Source organism: Somniosus microcephalus, chromosome 14, assembly GCF_052327205.1.
Source record: "Somniosus microcephalus isolate GS21.2 chromosome 14, FLI_Smic_1.0, whole genome shotgun sequence".
NCBI lineage: Eukaryota > Metazoa > Chordata > Chondrichthyes > Squaliformes > Somniosidae > Somniosus > Somniosus microcephalus.
In genome coordinates, this window is record NC_141000.1 from 2,060,625 (window position 1) to 2,078,046 (window position 17,422).

The window sequence follows — 17,422 nt, forward strand, 5'->3', positions numbered from 1 at the left end:
CAAATCAGCAGTGGAGGGCAGGGTTTGGGTGTGGCACGAGTTCATCCTTTCCTGAAATCCAGCACACTGGATTCACCTGATCCACAGAGTACCTTCTCCACGGTGCTGCCCCAGAGACCACCCTAAGGAAGGGGCTCGAGACACTGCTTTTACTTTGGTCATTGGCTCGGTTGTGATTTGTAGTGTTGGTGGTGCAAGAGTTTTGAAATATCTCAAAACAGAGCCAAGGTCCCTCATAACCCAGAGTCTGTGTACGCTGAGCTGCAGTGTCTGCACAGACCTGGCTTAACCGTGGCTCTGGAGACTGCAGCTTCACATTAGACAACGTTTCTTCAAATAATGGATAAATGAATGATCCTCACACTTCATACTATGTTTTAACAGTCCATTGTAATACATTTCTAGTTCAGAGCCATTGCTCTTACTGAGCGGGAAATTTACTTGAACTTTGTCTATAATAGGTTGGAACAAGAGCCCAATCAGAGAGAATTCGTACCTATAACTTCACCCAGGACCGGGTTACAGATCATCGCATTAACTATGTTGTGAGGGACATTAAGGTGAGAGATATATATCAAAGTGTATTTATAATTGGGAAGTAAATCTCAATGAATGGACTTTAGTTACAGGCTCTAATACGATTGTTCTCGGGCCTGTAGCTGAATAATGGCGCGCTCCCATTTCCACAGTCTGCTATTTTGGTTGGGATCCGCAAACAATTAATGAATTACAAATTGTAGCATTTTATCACATTGATCAGCCTAGTTTTCAGTTCGCGACACATTTTAAGCAGCCCACATCTTGTCCTTCGGCTTACTCTTCGGTTCTGTTCTAGGAGATGCTGTGTGGTGGGAGACAGCTGGACGAACTGATTAATAAGCTTCTGGAGTCAGCGGAAAAGGAAGCTCTCCTGGAACTTATCGAAACAAGTAATAAAGGAGCAACGGAAGGGAGTTAAAGCTAAAATAGTCAAGCGAGTAAAGTATTATTCAAAACAAACAGAAAATACAAGCTGCTTATGGCTAGGTTTTCCTAAACCAGCCACTTCACATTAAGATTCAAGTACTGGATGTTGGAAAATTTGCTTAGAAATGATTCAAAGGAAAGGTGTATAATTGGTGTCAGCTGTGGCTCAGTGGGCAGCACACTCGCCTCGGAGTCAGAAGGTTGTGGGTTCAAGTCCCACTCCAGGGACTTGAGCACATAAAGCTAGGCTGACAGTGCGGTGCTGAGGGAGTGCTGCACTGTCGGAGGTGCCGTCTTTCAGATGAATTTAAAAGATCCCATGGCACTATTTCAAAGAAGAGCAGGGGTTATTCCTGGGACCAATAATTTATCCCCCATCACAAACAGATTCTCTGGTCATTATCACATTGCTGTTTGTGGGAGCTTGCTGTGCGCAAATTGGCTGCCGCGTTTCCCACATTACAGCAGTGGCTGTACAGCACTTTGAGACGTCTGGTGGTCATGAAAGGCGCTACAGAAATGCAAGTCTTTCTTTAAGGAGCTAATCAGGTGACACTAAGTTTGACGAGATCAGATCTGTCTAATTTGATTTATTTCCAAGATGCGGCTGCTCGCTAAATGAGTTGTACTGCAGGTGTTGGTCTGGTGCTATTGCATAGCCCAGATGCCAGTGTGCGCAGGGTGTGGGCTGAAAGTGAAACTGCTATGCAGCGGTAGTTTCTCATAGTAGGGAACGGTTTACAAACTGGCTCAGAGGGTTGATGAACAGCTCCAGAGGGGTATATTTCAGCTCCAGTTCTTTACGCGTCGAGAGAGAGCTGGAAGCTCCAAAATGGTTAAGCAAAACCTCGATGGAAACGTCTACATTAGACACAGGTCCAGGTTTAGAGTTGCATTTTTTAAAAATGTGAGCAAGTATAAAAATTCTGCTGTATATTTGTAATAAAGTTTATTGCCCAAGTTGTATAGTCTGATTGTGTTTATTCTTCCACTGTCAAAGACCAGATCATGAGGGCCTGTGTTAACTCAGTGAGCTAATTACAGTAAGAATGCCAGCGCATTTCACACCTAATCTAGAGCCGTCTTTTGTCTCCACTAGTCTGATCACCATCTCGTCTGGTTTTGAATACCTCTTAATGTCTCTTCACTTCTCTTTTGTTCTTTCCCAGCCCCCAACCTGGCCTTTTAAATCTGTTTCATTTCCTGAGCTTTTTCAGTCTTGACGAAGGGTTTCGACCTGAAACGTTGACTCTATTTCTCTCTCTACGGATGTTGCCTGGCCTGCTGAGTTTTTCCAGCATTTCTGTTATTACAGTAAGAGGTTATCTGTTCAACCCCAGGGAATGCTACATTACCGGATACAGTGCGTGTAAAAAGTCACTGGGTCATAGGGATCAGTGGCTCACTTACCAGAATGGTCTTTGGCACAGGAGAAACATCTGTTGCAGCCCTACGATCATAACAGAAAACTGTTTAGAAATGATGCACGACACAGTTACAGAACATGAATGATAGAATTAATATTGTTTGATAATACTACTTAACACAAAGTAATCAATGTCCATTCGGAAAACAAACTTTCCAAGCCAACATGAAGTTTTCTGCAATTAAAGAACATATGCTGGTCGTACTGTGATACAGGGCCTGAGTTTTCACTGGCACCCATGGTCACCTTCAGTAAAACCACACTAGACATTGACAAATCACAAGGCTGGATTCATTGATCTGTGTTAAGAGTCTCTCCCAGTCTTCTCCATCCATTTGGAGAAGTCAGATTTGTGCTGCAGTAAGAGGGGCCTGTTAAATAATTGAGCTAGTGAGGTGTAACTACTCAGTTCTTTAGATGCAGTCTGGTCAAACAGCCCTTTGGCTGCTGAAAGGGCTAAATAAAGTGCTGCTGTTTTTGCTTCTATTTGTTGCGTATGCTGTACTGCCCGTGTCCTAATTCGCACCAAGTCCCGATCACCCGTGTTCGCTGACCTACATTGGCTCCTGGGTAAGCAGCGCCTTGATTTTAAAATTCTCAAATCCCTCCATGGCCTTATCCCTCCTTAGATCTGTAACCTTCTCCAACCCCGAGATCTCTGCACTTCCCCCGATTTTAATCGCTCCACCATTGGCAGCCGTGCCTTCAGCTGCCTGGGCCCTAAGCTCTGGAATTCCCTCCCTAAACCTATCTCCTTGGCCAAGCTGCCCGAATATGTCCTTATGTGGCTCAGTGTCAAATTTTATTTGCTAACACTCCTGTGAAGCACTTTGGGAGGTTTTACTACGTTAAAGATGCTATAAATACAAGTTATTGTTAGATGGTCTATAGCCAGAGGTCTTCCACAAGGACTGATGTAAAGGATCTGCACAGCATATGCCACAAATTGGTTCTCCCTACCTCACTTCCACTGTTTGAGGCCAAGCTTCAATCTGATGTAGCACATCCAGTATCATGCAGACCCTGTCCAAAACATTTAATTGGATCAATGGAAGATTTTAGGAAGAGTGGCTATATGAACTGGAGGCCAGTTCGTTTCCACAACCTGGTCCCTTTGCAGCCGAGTTTTCATCCCCAAACATGCACCTTTTGTAACCCCACTCAAGACCCAGGGCGAAGGGAGCACGTACCTGTGACGGGAAGGATGCAGTATGGGTAGCTGCCTTCACCATGAAATACTCCAGCGGCATTCACACCAACCGAATACTTCGTGGAATGCATCTGAATTACAGCATTTTAAAAAATTGGTACGGAAATTGTAAATCACACATGCAACAAACTGAATCTATTCCCCCAAAAGTGTGTCCAATTATCCAAATGTTTCCCTCCCTACAAGTTGTCTGATTGAACCTCCAGAATTATTCCAGGAAGGGCAGGAGGTACAACTTACTATTTGGGATCCCATTAAATAGTCTCTCCATCTTAATCCAAGAACCCGAGCAAAATAGTTCTGATAGAATAACTCCCAACTCCTGTTCATCTCCTGCCACCATAGACCCTTTTAGATTATCGCTGGTAATTTCAGTGGTTTTCTCCCATTTAAGGGCAGATGCTGGTTTGTATTGCAGGGGAGTTCATTTACCTGACCCCATCAGCCTATTTAAAATAAGATCCTTTTACATGCATTATTCTCTATCCATAAATGGGTAACATATCAGCCAATTTTTAAAAATTTTTTATAAATGGGGTCAACTCTGAAGATACTCGGTCTCTTGCAATCTGTCAACAGCAAATTTAACAAATACTAGTCAGCCCGTTCCAGTCATTTACAAATATTGTGACCAGCAGGGAGCACAGAATAAATCCCTGTGGAACTCCACTGGTTACTTCTTCCCCAGGCAGAGCATTTTTTGTTCATCACCCTTCTGGTCTGTGAAGACAATTCTCAATTCATCTAGACAATGTACCATCTATTTTAGCTCCCACACACCAGTCAGACCTGGGTTATCATTTACACCATGTTGGATCTTTTACAGTGCACCCTTTGGCATTCTCAGCAATGACTAGTTTTCTTTGGTGCAAGGACACAATCAAACCCATGCCAAAGTAGCAGGAAGCCAGGTATCCCGTACTATTACCACCGTCATTTAGGAAGAAAGCCCAGCAGGCAGCTAACTTCTTGGGCATCTGACATCAGGTTCCAATCATGGATGTTCTCTAGCTCAACCCCATTTTTCCACCTTTAATTAATATCCCTTGATTAATATTAAGCAAACTGAAATTAGCAAGCTGAAATTCCACAAAGGTTGTGAATTGAAATCAGTTGCTTTTAGAACAAGAGCCATTTTATAGAGTCTACATACAAAATGGCAGAAAAGTTAAGTTACACAGCCTACCTCCAGTCAAGTAGCTGTTTCAAATATGCTGCACTTGTTCCAAGTACAAATAAAAACAAACCTGTGACAAAAGAGACAAGGAAAGTAAAAAGAAATAACGTGGACATGGTAAATGACAAACCAGGCAGAGTCCTCCTCGTTCGTTGAGTGAAGTTAAATCTGTGCCCACACACTGGAATCTCCTCCATCCCACCCAGAGAGATCACTATGGGAGCAATGGTCCCTTAAACATTCACATTTCAAGGCAGGTGATCATTCCCAGCTTTGCCTACTCACAGACTGGCTTCTAGTTCCTTGCAGATGGATCTTCAAGCCCAGCAACAGCACTCCGACATACCAGTCTAACATCAACTATGGGCGATCAACTAGCATTAAATCAACAATAAAAACATTTAAATGATTTTTAGGACCAGTTAGTGTCCACACACACACACACAGTTAAAGAGTTTGTAATAAATGCTTTACCATTCCTGAAAGGCAACAGAAAAGCATCTTGTAGTTTATCCTGGTCTTGGATTTACTATTTCATAATATGAACTGGAACTTTATGTGAAAACACACATTTGAAAACCCAAGCTTGCCATTATCTACTTACTTCACATTTCCCCCCAATTCTTTTTGAACCTGGGTGGCTTAGGCCTGTTACCTAGGTTTTTCAATTAAAATTACAAGCGCCGTGGGATGTTTTAACACATTAAAATGCGCTATATAAATGCAAGTTGTTGTATTCTTATCAATTAAATACTGACACGAGATCAGACGTGTCGGGGTGGTGGGGGGGAGAAATCAAACAACTTGCATTGCTCTGGTTATTGGTAAAAACAAACTATTGTGGCAATGTTGGAGATTGTGCCTGGTAATAGTATAGAAAAGAAACAATTACTGGAAAAGGACAAAAACCTGCAAGGTTTGGTACTGAAAGATGTTTGCTACTTACAAACCTGCTATTGGCCATTTTCTTGCTGGTATGACATCATGATTCCAAAGTTGGCGACTTCAAACCAACACAATCAAGTTTGTTTTCAAAACACAACAGCCTCATTTTTTAATTTTTTTAAATTTTTTTAAATTGATAACCAGCAACACCCCCCCCTTCCCCCCCAAAGAGAAAATTCACTGTGCAAGATCCCCCACCACCAATGGCTGCCTGCCACACTATGAATTTTAGACAATGACAGCCTTGAAACCAGATCACAGCCCAGTCCATTTCTAGACCCGTCCCATTTTCTCACCTCCACTTTCACAAGAAAGTGCAGGGTAAACTTCAGAGAGTTTGGGGGTGGAAAGCAGTGCATCACTTTGATCACAACTGCATCCCGGCCAATTACACGACATGTTGACAGGATTCATGATTGCATTATGCATTTGGTTTGTTTACAAAAGTTATTTAAGAAGGCAATGCCCATTTAAAATTGGGCAAAGTTTGATACTGAATGTCCCAAATAATGAATTTATCAATACTTTAAGCCCTCTTCCCCTCCCCATCCCAATTTTTAGGTGTTTTTCTATCCTGAAAACCTCACTCCTTGTGAAAATGATTAGTGACAGTAACATTATGTAGTGTTTACACCTTGAAATTTTTATTATCCAGACTAAAACAATACTGTGTTCTGGGATATTAACAGTTCAAGATCGATGGGATGAACCGTTCTCCCTCTTTCGTGGTTTTAAGGAACTCACATAAAAGAATTTGCAAGTGGACAGTTTCAAGCCAGCTTCCAATGGATATGTAGAAACATAGAAACTAGGAGCAGGAGTAGGCCATTCGGCCCTTCGAGCCTGCTCCGCCATTCAACGAGATCATGGCTGATCATCCAAACCCTAGCACCCGGTCCCTACACCGACAGCCATCCCACCCAAGCCCTATCCCCGTAACCCCACGTATTTAATCCCCCCTAACACTAAGGGCCAATCAACCTAACCTGCACATCTTTGTAATCACAGCACAACTCAATTCAGCACAAATGAGCAATCTTTCAGAGACATTAAGACGACAGCAGGTGCAGAAAGTGGTACAATAGTCAGAGGATTGTGTTAAGGCAGATTATTGGGGTGGAAGGGGAAGGGTTTTTTGCTTTGCTTCTGGCTGGTTATATCGGACCTGGAGGTAGGAACCATTGCATTCTACAGCAGTTTTCATCTTGGACAAGCACAAAAGATACTCTTTATTAAAAGTAGTGATAATACGACAGATAAGCATGAATGTCTATGGGTTAGTTGTCCATCACATAGAACAGGCCATTTTACAAAATATCAAACTGCAGGTCATGCCTCGAAAAACAATTATTTCCCAAACTGTATTTTATTCAATCTGAACATTCTGTACTGCTGCCGATTTACTGATACATATTTGCACTAGCAAGTTATTAAACCTTCCACTGAAAGCTGGGAGAGTTAGTGAGGATTTTGTAAACCAAAATATTTTTAAATTATCTTTTGTACCTTGAACTGATGCAGGTCAATTTCAGGAAAAGGGCTTTAAATAAATGGGCATATTTTAATTTATTTAACTGAACGTCAAAACATTAAAAAAAAAACTCACCCCTATTATACAAAACACTGACCGGTAGGAGCAACTGCACAGAAAGATGTTCATGTCTTCTGCTTGCATGTACTGTTCAGGTTAATAAATGGAAGAGACACACACACACACATCAATACTTATGTAATGTCCGTTACTACCAGGAAATGTGTATACCAGAAATTGCTACGTAACCAGGCCTCTGTAACTTGAGATTTCCCTGTCCATTCACATGTGCATTTTGGCTGCTGCCCCAGACCTGAGCCAGTCACTTTTTTTCCCTCCCTCTTTTTCTCACTAGCCCTCCTTGACTGCTCTCCCGTGTCATGCCTCCTTTTATCTCTCCTCTCTCGGGTACTCTGCCCTCTCAAATCACTACCCCAACCCTTCATTACTCTTCAATCTCCCCACTCTCCTGCTGCTGTCCCAGGCTTGACTCCCTCTTAGATAAGCCTACAGCTTCCCTCTGTGCCTCTCGGCATCCTCCGAAGGTCCCATCGAGGCACGCATCGCTGCCTCCTCACAAGCAGAAACCTCAACTGTCCCATTCTACTCTCGCCGACTTTCCCACCCAGTGCGCCCGCTGAAGGCTAATCTTGCCAATCTCCTCCCCGTCCAACTTACCCCTCCCAGTAGACCCGCTGTGGACCAGCTATCCCCGACCTTCTCCGCATCTCACTCCAGAATGTCCGTTCACTTGTGAACAAGGCCCTTGCCATCCATGAGCTTATCGTGGATGATTGCATCGACATCATGGCCCTGACGGAAACCTGGCTGAGGGGTGATGACACCTTACCTCCTAAGTGAAGCCTCCCCACCTGGCTGTACCACCACTTGCCTCGCCAAGATCACCTTGGCTCTCCACCAAGTCACACCTCAGTCCGTGTCCCTACTCCTCTGGCACTTTCTCCTTTGAGCATCTCACCTTGTTCCACCCCTCATTTAAGATTTGCGTTCTCTGCCGCCCACCCAGGTACTTTAAAGAATTTTATCACTGAGATATCTTCACTGCTTTCCTCTCTCAGCCTCTGCACTGAGCGACTTCTCATTCTCCGATTTCAACCTCCATCTCAATTCATCATGCTCTCCTGAGTTCATCACCCTAACCTCCCTTAATCTCTCCCTCCATGTAAACTCCCCAACCCATATTCACAGCCACCCCCTTGATCTTGCCATCTCTCGTGGCCTCACTACTCCCATTGTGTCAATCGAAGATAAGGCCATCTCTGACCACTTCCTTGATCGCTCTCCACCCACATCCCCTTCTCCTGCTCCCCCCCCCAACCATACTTCCTTCTGTGTCCACCCCAGAAAAAACTCTCCCAACTCACTTACAACTGCACTTAAGAAATCCCAACTGGCCAGCCTTTGGCCTTCCATTCACATTTCTGCATCTACCAATCTGCTCAACCACACCCTCACCACCACTTTTGACACCTTAGTCCCTACTAAAACCGTTACTCTCTCTCACCCTGGCCATTCCCCCGGTACGGCCCTCACCTCCGCTATCAAGTCCAAGGGACGCAGACTTGAACGGTTATGGCAGACAACTGGTTTAGCCATTCACTGCCAGATCTGCCTGGACCACATAAAGCATTATCGGGTCCTGCGCTCGTCTGCCAAAACTGCTCACTATTCCAGGATCATTCTGGAATGCAAAGATAACCTCTGGCTTCTATTCTCTACTGCTAACCGTCTTTAAACCCTCCACCCTCGCCTCCAACAAGTGCGAGGAGCTCATGGACTTCCTTGTCTCCAAGATTTAGACCATCCGATCAGTTGTGTCTGCCACTTTCCTTCCTTCCCCTAGCCCACTGGGCCAAACTTCCTCTAAAGTTCCCCCCTGCCCTAGCCCTGAACTCACATCTTGCTCCAGTTTCTCTCCGATCTCCCCTCATGACCTCTCCACGCTCATCTTGTCCATGAGACCCACTTCCTGCTCTCTCGACCCTATTCCCACTAAACTGCTGACCACCCAACTTCCTTTTCTGGCTCCCATGCTAGCAGATATTGTTAACGGTTCTCTCTCCTCAGGTACTGACCCCCCTCCTTCAAATCTGCCATTATCACCCCTCTCAAAAAACCAACCCTTGAGCCGTCTTTGCAAAATACCGCCCCATCGCCAACCTCCCTTTCCTCTCCAAAGTCCTTGAAGATGGCCTCCTAAATCCGTGCCCATCTTTCCCAGAACTCTATGTCTGAATCCCTCCAATCAGGTTTCCACCCGTCACAATACCAAAACAGCCGAGTCACAAATTACATCCTTTGTGACTGTGACAAAGGTAAACTATCCCTCCTCGACCTGTCTGCAGCCTTTGACACGGTTGACCACTCCATCCTCCAACACCTCTCCACCGTCGTCCAGCTGGGTGGGACTGCACTCGCCTGGTTCCATTCTTATCTATCTAATCATAGCCAGAGAATCACCTGCAACGGCTTCTCTTCCTGCTCTCGCATCGTTACCTCTGGTGTCCCCCCAAGGATCTATCCTTGGCCCCCTCCTATTTCTCATCTACATGTTGCCCCTCGGCGACATCATCCGAAAACACAGCGTCAGTTTCCACATGTACGCTGACGACACCCAGCTCTACCTCACCACCACTTCTCTCGACCCCTCCACGGTCTCTAATTTGTCAGAATGCTTGTCCGACATCCAGTACTGGATGAACAGAAATTTTCTCCAATTAAATATTGGGAAGACCGAAGCCATTGTCTTCAGTCCCCTGCCACAAACTCCGTTCCCGAGCCACCGACTCCATCCCTCTCCCTAGCCTCTGTCTGAAGCTGAACCACACTGTTTGCAACCTTGGTGTCATATTTGACCCTGAAATGAGCTTCTGATCACATATCCACGGCATAACAAAGACCGCCTACTTCCACCTCCGTAACATCGCCCGTCTCCGCCCCCGCCTCAGCTCATCCGCTGCTGAAACCCTCATCCATGCCTTTGTTACCTCTAGACTTGACTATTCCAACGCACTCCTGGCTGGCCTCCCACATTCCACCCTACGTAAACTTGAGGTCATCCAAAACTCGGCTGCCCGTGTCCTAACTCGCACCAAGTCCCGTTCACCCATCTCCCCTGTGCTCACTGACCTACATTGGCTCCCGGTTTAGCAACGCCTCGATTTCAAAATTCTCATCCTTGTCTTCAACTCCCTCGCCCCTCCTTATTCCCTATACCCTTCCCCCCCACCCAGATATCTGCGCTCCTCTAAATCTGCCCTCTTGAGCAGCCCTAATTATAATCGCTCAACCATTGGTGGCCGTGCCTTCAGCTGCCGAGGCCCTAAGCTCTGGAATTCCCTCCCTAAACCTCTCCACCTCGCTACCTTTCCTTTCAGACACTCCTTAAACCCACCTCTCATCTGCCCTGATTTCTCCTTATGTGGCTCGGTGTCAAATTTTGTTTTATAACACCCCTGTGAAACGTCGAGACGTTTTACTAAGTTGTTGTATGTTTAACAAGTTTAAATTGGGGCTGATGGTTAATTTCCACATTTCCATAAAATTCTTTTTATCTACTGTAATGCAGTTATTAACTAGCTTAAATTAAAGAGGAATTTTATGTGAGCAGTATTCAAATTTGTTTAGGCATCTGAAAAAGGATTCATAAAAACATTTAAAAAGTGCATTTGAACCACCAAATGCACCATTTGGCCAACTTAAACTTGGTAAAATGACTGAACTTCAATGCAGAGGTAGAATGAAGAACAATGAACAAGTCAATCCCCTAAATGCTATGTTAAATTCAACTGCTTAATTCAAATTACCATATCATTCAATTTTATTTTTTTAGAGCAATAGCAGGGGCTTCGGAAGCCAGGTCAATCTTTGTTTAAAAAAAGATATCATTTAATATCTTTGGGTTTCAATCCCACACACAATTCCCAAACCTCTTCCAATATCATGGACTAAAGTGACAGAAGCCCATTTGGAGAACGTGCCGTCATAGAGAAGCCAAAAGAGGGATAATTCTAAAACAGATAATGCAAATTATACTTATATTTTAAAAGATGTATAGCTACCCTTGATCCAAGTTTTGCGCCTTTTAACCAGACACATGTTGTAGGCGTTCTTTATTCTAACCCGCTTCTATCAGTTTCGGAACATTTTAAAATTTAAAACGGTCACAGTGAGGAGAGGTTAGCAGAAATTTATTTACACAGGAGACTGGAACATGGAAAGCTTTAGGAAGGAACATAGAAACAGGAGGCGGTCATTCAGCCCCTCGAGCCTGTCCCGCCATTCAATTAGATCATGGCTGATCTGCATCTCATCTCCATCTCCCCACCTTGGTTCCGTAACCCTCAATACCCTTGCCTAACAAAAATCTAGAGGTTGAGGCAGAGATCATTGCATCTGTTCAGGATAAATATTTGAAGCAGAAGACGATACAGAGCTGTGGGGGTCAGCATGGGGATTAGTTTTGAACTTCCCTTGTCAAGAACCAGCAGAGACACAATGGGACAAATGGCCTCTTCCTGTGCTGTAAATATCTACGTCTGCACATATTTCCTTAAGGTAGATCTGTATCTCATGCAGCCAGGCTCAAGAACATAGGAACAGGAGGAGGCCATTCAGCCCCTCGAGCCTGTTCCACCATTCAATGAGATCATGGCTGATCTGCGATCTAACTCTATATACCCACCTTTGCCCCGTATCCCTTAATACCTTCGGTTAACAAAAATCTATCAATCTCAGATTTAAAATTAACAATTGACCCAGCATCAATTGCCATTTGTGGAAGAGAGTTCCAAACTTCTACCACCCTTTGTGTGTAGAAGTGTTTCCTAATTTCACTCCTGAAAGGTCTGGCTCTAATTTTTAGACTCTGCCCCTCGTCCGAGAATCTCGAACCAGCGGAAATAGTTTCTCTCTATCTACCCTATCTGTTCCCTTTAATATCCTGAAAACTTCGATCAGATCACCCCTTAACCTTCTAAATTCTAGGGAATACAACCCTAATTTGTGTAATCTCTCCTCGTAACTTAACCCTTGGAGTCCAGGTATCATTCTGGTAAACCTACGCTGCACTCCCTCCAAGGCCAATATATCCTTCCTAAGGTGTGGTGCCCAGAACTGCTCCCAGTGCTCCAGGTGTGGTCTAACCAGGGTTCTGTACAGCTGCAGCATAACTTCTACCCCCTTGTATTCTAGTCCTCCAGATATAAAGGCCAGCATTCCATTAGCCTTTTTGATTATTTTCTGTACCTGTTCACGACAAAGAGAAAGAGTGGCATTATCACCGGTCATCATTTAGATTGTTACTTTCAGAAAAAAACAACGGATTACAAGTTTATACAAAGATGTGAGAAAGACTTCCAACATGGTGATAAATTTCTCAAGCATGTGAACATTACCACCATCACAAAGTTTTCAATGACCAGTTTTATAAAAGAATTCACACGGAGTGTAATTGGGTTACACAAGGAGATATGAAACGTGACTATAACCCAGCAAGTCTGCTTACTTCCAATTTGCAATACCATGAACTTGCCAAGTTACTTAACTTCATTAAAAGGTGGCAAATAACCCAGATAAAACTGGCAGGATAAAACTCTTGGTTTCTTCTTACTCTTGAAAGCTGAGGATTCTCCTTAAATAAACTAGAGCTAGTAGCGCCTGAAGGCTTGTGAAACCAATGCCACTGCATTCCTTAAAATCACCAGGCCATCCCAGTTGAAACTGCCCTTTTACATTACCACCAATTCTTCATGAATTCGACAGCATCCAAACTGTAAACGTCTTCAGAGTGCATTTATTGTACAAGATTTCAGAGATTCCAAGAAGCATCATACACAGGTGTGCAAACAGAGCGATCACACCCAACTCTCAGGCCTCCATTTTATGAAGGAGAACTCTGAATATATTTAAACTACCTTAATCATTGCTTTAAAAATGGTGTGGCCCACTTGGAAAAGGATGGAGCAGAAAGCAAAACAAATTCATGGTGCATCTGCCAATAAGAAAAAGTTATTTTCAATGCAATTTTATTTATTTTTCCAGCTCCTCCAAAGACACGAACATGTACCGCAAAAAATATAACTGTCTGTATTTGTCCAAAAACTACTGTATCTGCAACAATCAGAAAAAAAATACTAGTTATTTTTTACTATTTTTGATTCGTCTCGTTAATGACCATTTAAAATGGAGCCGTTAGTTCCCAATCTGGCCATTGATATGAGGCGCTCTATCATCTGGAGGGACGGAGTGGCCATTTTGCTGTATTCTTTCGACTCTTAGTCCTTCTGGTGGCTGCCAATCATCATCCGAAAACGAGCTCGAGCTCCCCGACTCGGAGTCAATATCACTCGAACCTTCAAAATCCCAGTCTGCACTCGACTCGCTGCGGACATCATCCTCCTCGCTAATAAAACTCTGCCCAGGCTCCAGGCATGACGGGTACAAACGTGCTGAAAGGCATATGAAGTCACTGTCATAGTGCAGCAATCCCAACATTGTACCAATGTTGACCCACTGATCACCGTTTGCATCGTACTGATGAACAGTCACCCTGTTCTTCTTCCACTGCGGGACTGTGGTGGTTATGAGAAGCAGTTTGTTGCCGTGACAGACTATTTGAAAGTTGTGTATGTTGGCATCGATAGGAATATCACTAATCTTTCGCCACTCACCCTTTGAAGGGTTGTAAACCTTTATGACCGGAATGTCACAAATACAATAGATTTCATCATTGAAAACACAAGCTTCCTGGAACTCACTCCGTTTTAAGGAAGCACAGTTCAGCCACTGATTCCTCTCTGGCACATAGCACAACATCCTCTTATTATTAACTGCATACAAGAAGTCTCCGACCGTAATCAGTTCAAATGAATGCAATGCATGAGGCAGAGGTGCCACAAAAATCCACTGGTTTCTCTGAATACTGTAACACTCAACCTCCTTAATCTTCAGGCCTGTAGATGGGTCTCGACCGCCCAGGATGTAAATATATCCATTCAGATAGGCAACATCCATCCCCTCTCTCGCCAGCAGTCGCTCGGCAAGTTGCTGCCAGCTGTTCTGAACTGCATTATATACCCAGAGCTGTTTGGTTGGCTGCGCTGCCAAAAAGACATCATTGTCTGGTGAAACACAGACAGCAAGTGAACTGATGGACTTGGTAAGAGTGGGACTAGTCAAAGGAGAAGTCATTGTATAAATGTCACCCGAATATGGATCATAACAGAGGAAAGGCTCCTTTCGATGGCCAAAGAATATAACCATCTCCTTAGCACTAAATCCAATCCTCTTTGAAGAGTTTTGCAGAGTAGTAGGTACATCAACACCTTTGGGTGCAGAAAGGTCATCTACGATGGAGCCAAGAGGCTTGTTTTTGACAAAGGGCTGAGATTTAAGTGCATCAATGTACACTCTGTCCTTCTCACTGAAGTGATGCCACCTCACACACTTCAGTACCTCCAGTGCATGTGCAGCACGCTCACTGATATTTGCTTCAATCCACTGAATTGCAACAGTGCACACCTTTCTCTCACTGTCAACATCCAGCGTGTCCAGCTTTAGAATTTCTTTCATCTGCTCAGGTGAAAGCTCACACAATTCCTCGGTTCTATACAAGTGTTGCAAGTTGCGTGCAATGAAAGCAAGCGCCTCCTCTTTCAGCTCCACATTGTCAAAAGCATCTGCAAACTAAGGGAAGAACAGCATCGTTACAGGTCTGACAAACACCTCTTCATGCAGTGAAACTTGACAAATGGACAGTTTTACAATTTGCATTTAGATTGCACCTTTCACATCCACAAGATATCCCAAAGTGCCTCGCAGCTAATCAAGTACTTTTTGAAATGTGGGCACTGCTGTTGCGTAGGGGGGTCCAAGCAGTCATTGGCACCCAGCAAGGTCCCACAATGAGCGGAATGACCAGTTAATCTATTTTGATGGGGTTGGTTGTTGGATGAATGTTGGTCAGATCTTCCTCTCCTCTTTAACTAAATAGTGAGCAGGCAGATGGAGCCACAGTTTAACATGTGATGTGAAAGATGCCATCCCCAACAATGCAGCACTTCTTCAGCACTGCACTGTAGCATGAGCAAGCCGAGATTCAAAAACACAAAAGCCGAACAATCCATAATAGGTTTAAAAATACAATCCTTTAGGAACATGGGAATTGCAAGATGGAAAAAGTCCAAGTAGTTCGTCTTCTACCACCCCAGTAATCACATGATGCAACGATAATAGAGTTGTTGACTAATCATAGCAATCACTCTCTATCAATGAGTCGACAACAGACCCAGACACGAGGAAAACCTCCAGTGGTGGAGAGCTTTGGGAACCATGGGTCCAACGTCACCTGTTCCTCCTGAGAACGTGACACTCGCCATGTCTCAAATTACTCACATACTGGATCCCAAAAAGCTATTTTCTGAAGGAAACGTACAAGAGAACTTTCTTAATCAGCGTGTTTCCCGTCCAACAAGCAAGGAAACAGTGCTGGATCGAGTTCTGGGGAACGAAGTGGGACAAGTGGAGCTTGTTTCAGTGGGAGAGCATTTGTGGAACAGTGATCATATCATCCGCTTTAGAATAGTGAGAACATAAGAAACAGGAGCAGGAGTGGGCCATTTGGCCCCTCGAGCCTGCTCCGCCATTCAATGCGATCATGGCTGATCTTCTACCTCATCTCCACTTTCCTGCACTATCCCCATATCCCTTGATTCCTTTAATATCCAAAAATCTATCGATCTCTGTCTTGAATATACTCAATGACTGAGCCTCCACAGCCCCCTGGGGTAGAGAATTCCAAAGATTCACCACCCTCAGTGAAGAAACTTCTCATCTCAGTCCTAAATGGCCGACCCCTTATTCTGAGTCTGTGACCCTGGTTCTAGACTCCCCAGCCAGGGGAAACATCCTCCCTGCATCTACCCTGTCAAGCCCTGTAAGAATTTTGGATGTTTCAATGAGATCACCTCTCATTCTTCTAAACTCTACAGAATATAGGCCTAGTCTACTCAATCTCTCCTCATAGGACAATCCCCCATCTCAGGAACCAGTCTGGTGAACCTTCGTTGCACTCCTCTATGGCAAGTATATCCTTCCTTAGGTAAGGAGACCAAAACTGTCCACAATACTCCAGGTGTGGTCTCACCAGGGCCCTCTATAATTGCAGTAAGGCGTCTTTACTCTTATACTCAAATCCCTCTTGTAATAAAGGCCAACATACCATTTGCTTTCCTCATTGCTTGCTGCACCTGCATGTTAACTTTCAGTGATTCATGTACAAGGACAAGGCACAATCAAGCATAAAAATACTTAACTGGAGGAGGGCTAACTGCAGCGAGTTGAAAAGGATCTGGGCCAGTGGATTGGAATCAAAAATTGGTAGACAAGAGAGTCATTGAACAACGGGCAGCCTTCAGAGAGATGGTTCGGGTACAGAATAGACACGTTCCCATGACAGGGAAAGGAAGCACATCCAAAGAGAGCGCTCCCTGGATGGCTAAAGATATAGAGATTAAAATGAGACAGATAAAGGAGGCTTATGACAATTGGAAGGTTCATAGTACAGGAGAGCCAAGCTGAAATAGAGAGATCTAAACACAAAGGAAATGAGGGGCAAAGAGCGAGCAAGAGAATAGGAGGGAAACCAGAAGTGTTTTATAAACACAAATAGTAAAAGGGTATCAAAGGACGGTTGGGGCGATTAGGGACCCAAAAGGAGATCTTGTGGAGGCAGAGGGCATGGCTGATGCACTAAAAGAGTACGTTGCATCAGTCTGAGGAGGATGCTGCCAGTGTAGCAGTAAAGGAGGAGGCAGCAGCGATATTGGACAGGATAAAAAGAGATAGAGGATGTACTTCAAGTCTGGCAGTCTCAAAGTAGAAAAGTCACCCGGTCCGGATGGGATGCATCCTCGGTTAGAGGGAAGGAAGGTGGAAATTGCAGAGGCTCTGGCCTCAATCTTCCAATCCTCCCTGGATATTGGGTGGTGCCAGAGGACCCCCCTCCCCACCCACACCCCTCTCTCTCCCCCCTCTCTCTCTCCCCCTCTCTCTCTTCTCTCCCCCCTCTCCCTCCCCCTCTCTCTCCTCCTCTCTCTCTCTCTCCCCCCTCTCTCTCTCTCCCCCCTCTCTCCCCCCCATCTCTCT

General features: G+C 44.5%; 2 protein-coding genes and 1 pseudogene across 3 annotated transcripts in view; 2 read left to right on the forward strand and 1 right to left on the reverse strand.

The window, feature by feature from the left end:
* The window catches only part of mtrf1 (mitochondrial translational release factor 1), a 28,129-nt gene extending 26,203 nt beyond the window's left edge, over positions 1-1,926 (forward strand). For both annotated transcript variants that reach the window (XM_086006110.1, XM_086006111.1), the window contains 2 exons: positions 462-560; positions 836-1,926. In XM_086006110.1, the coding sequence (XP_085862236.1) occupies positions 462-560; positions 836-958 (222 nt within the window). In that variant the 3' untranslated portion in view covers positions 959-1,926. The remainder of the gene's footprint in view (positions 1-461; positions 561-835) is intronic.
* Positions 1,927-13,054: 11,128 nt separating this feature from the next.
* kbtbd7 (kelch repeat and BTB (POZ) domain containing 7) lies at positions 13,055-14,998 on the reverse strand. The gene has a single exon (XM_086006114.1). The coding sequence runs from the start codon at positions 14,846-14,848 to the stop codon at positions 13,469-13,471; it is 1,380 nt and encodes a 459-aa protein (XP_085862240.1). The 5' UTR covers positions 14,849-14,998; the 3' UTR covers positions 13,055-13,468.
* A 609-nt stretch (positions 14,999-15,607) lies between these two features.
* The window catches only part of LOC147107253 (N-alpha-acetyltransferase 16, NatA auxiliary subunit-like), a 71,675-nt pseudogene continuing 69,860 nt past the window's right edge, over positions 15,608-17,422 (forward strand).

Coding starts and splice junctions, on each gene's coding strand:
- kbtbd7 (XM_086006114.1), bottom strand. CDS start 14,848: ATGAAAGAAATTCTAAAGCTGGACACGCTGGATGTTGACAGTGAGAGA.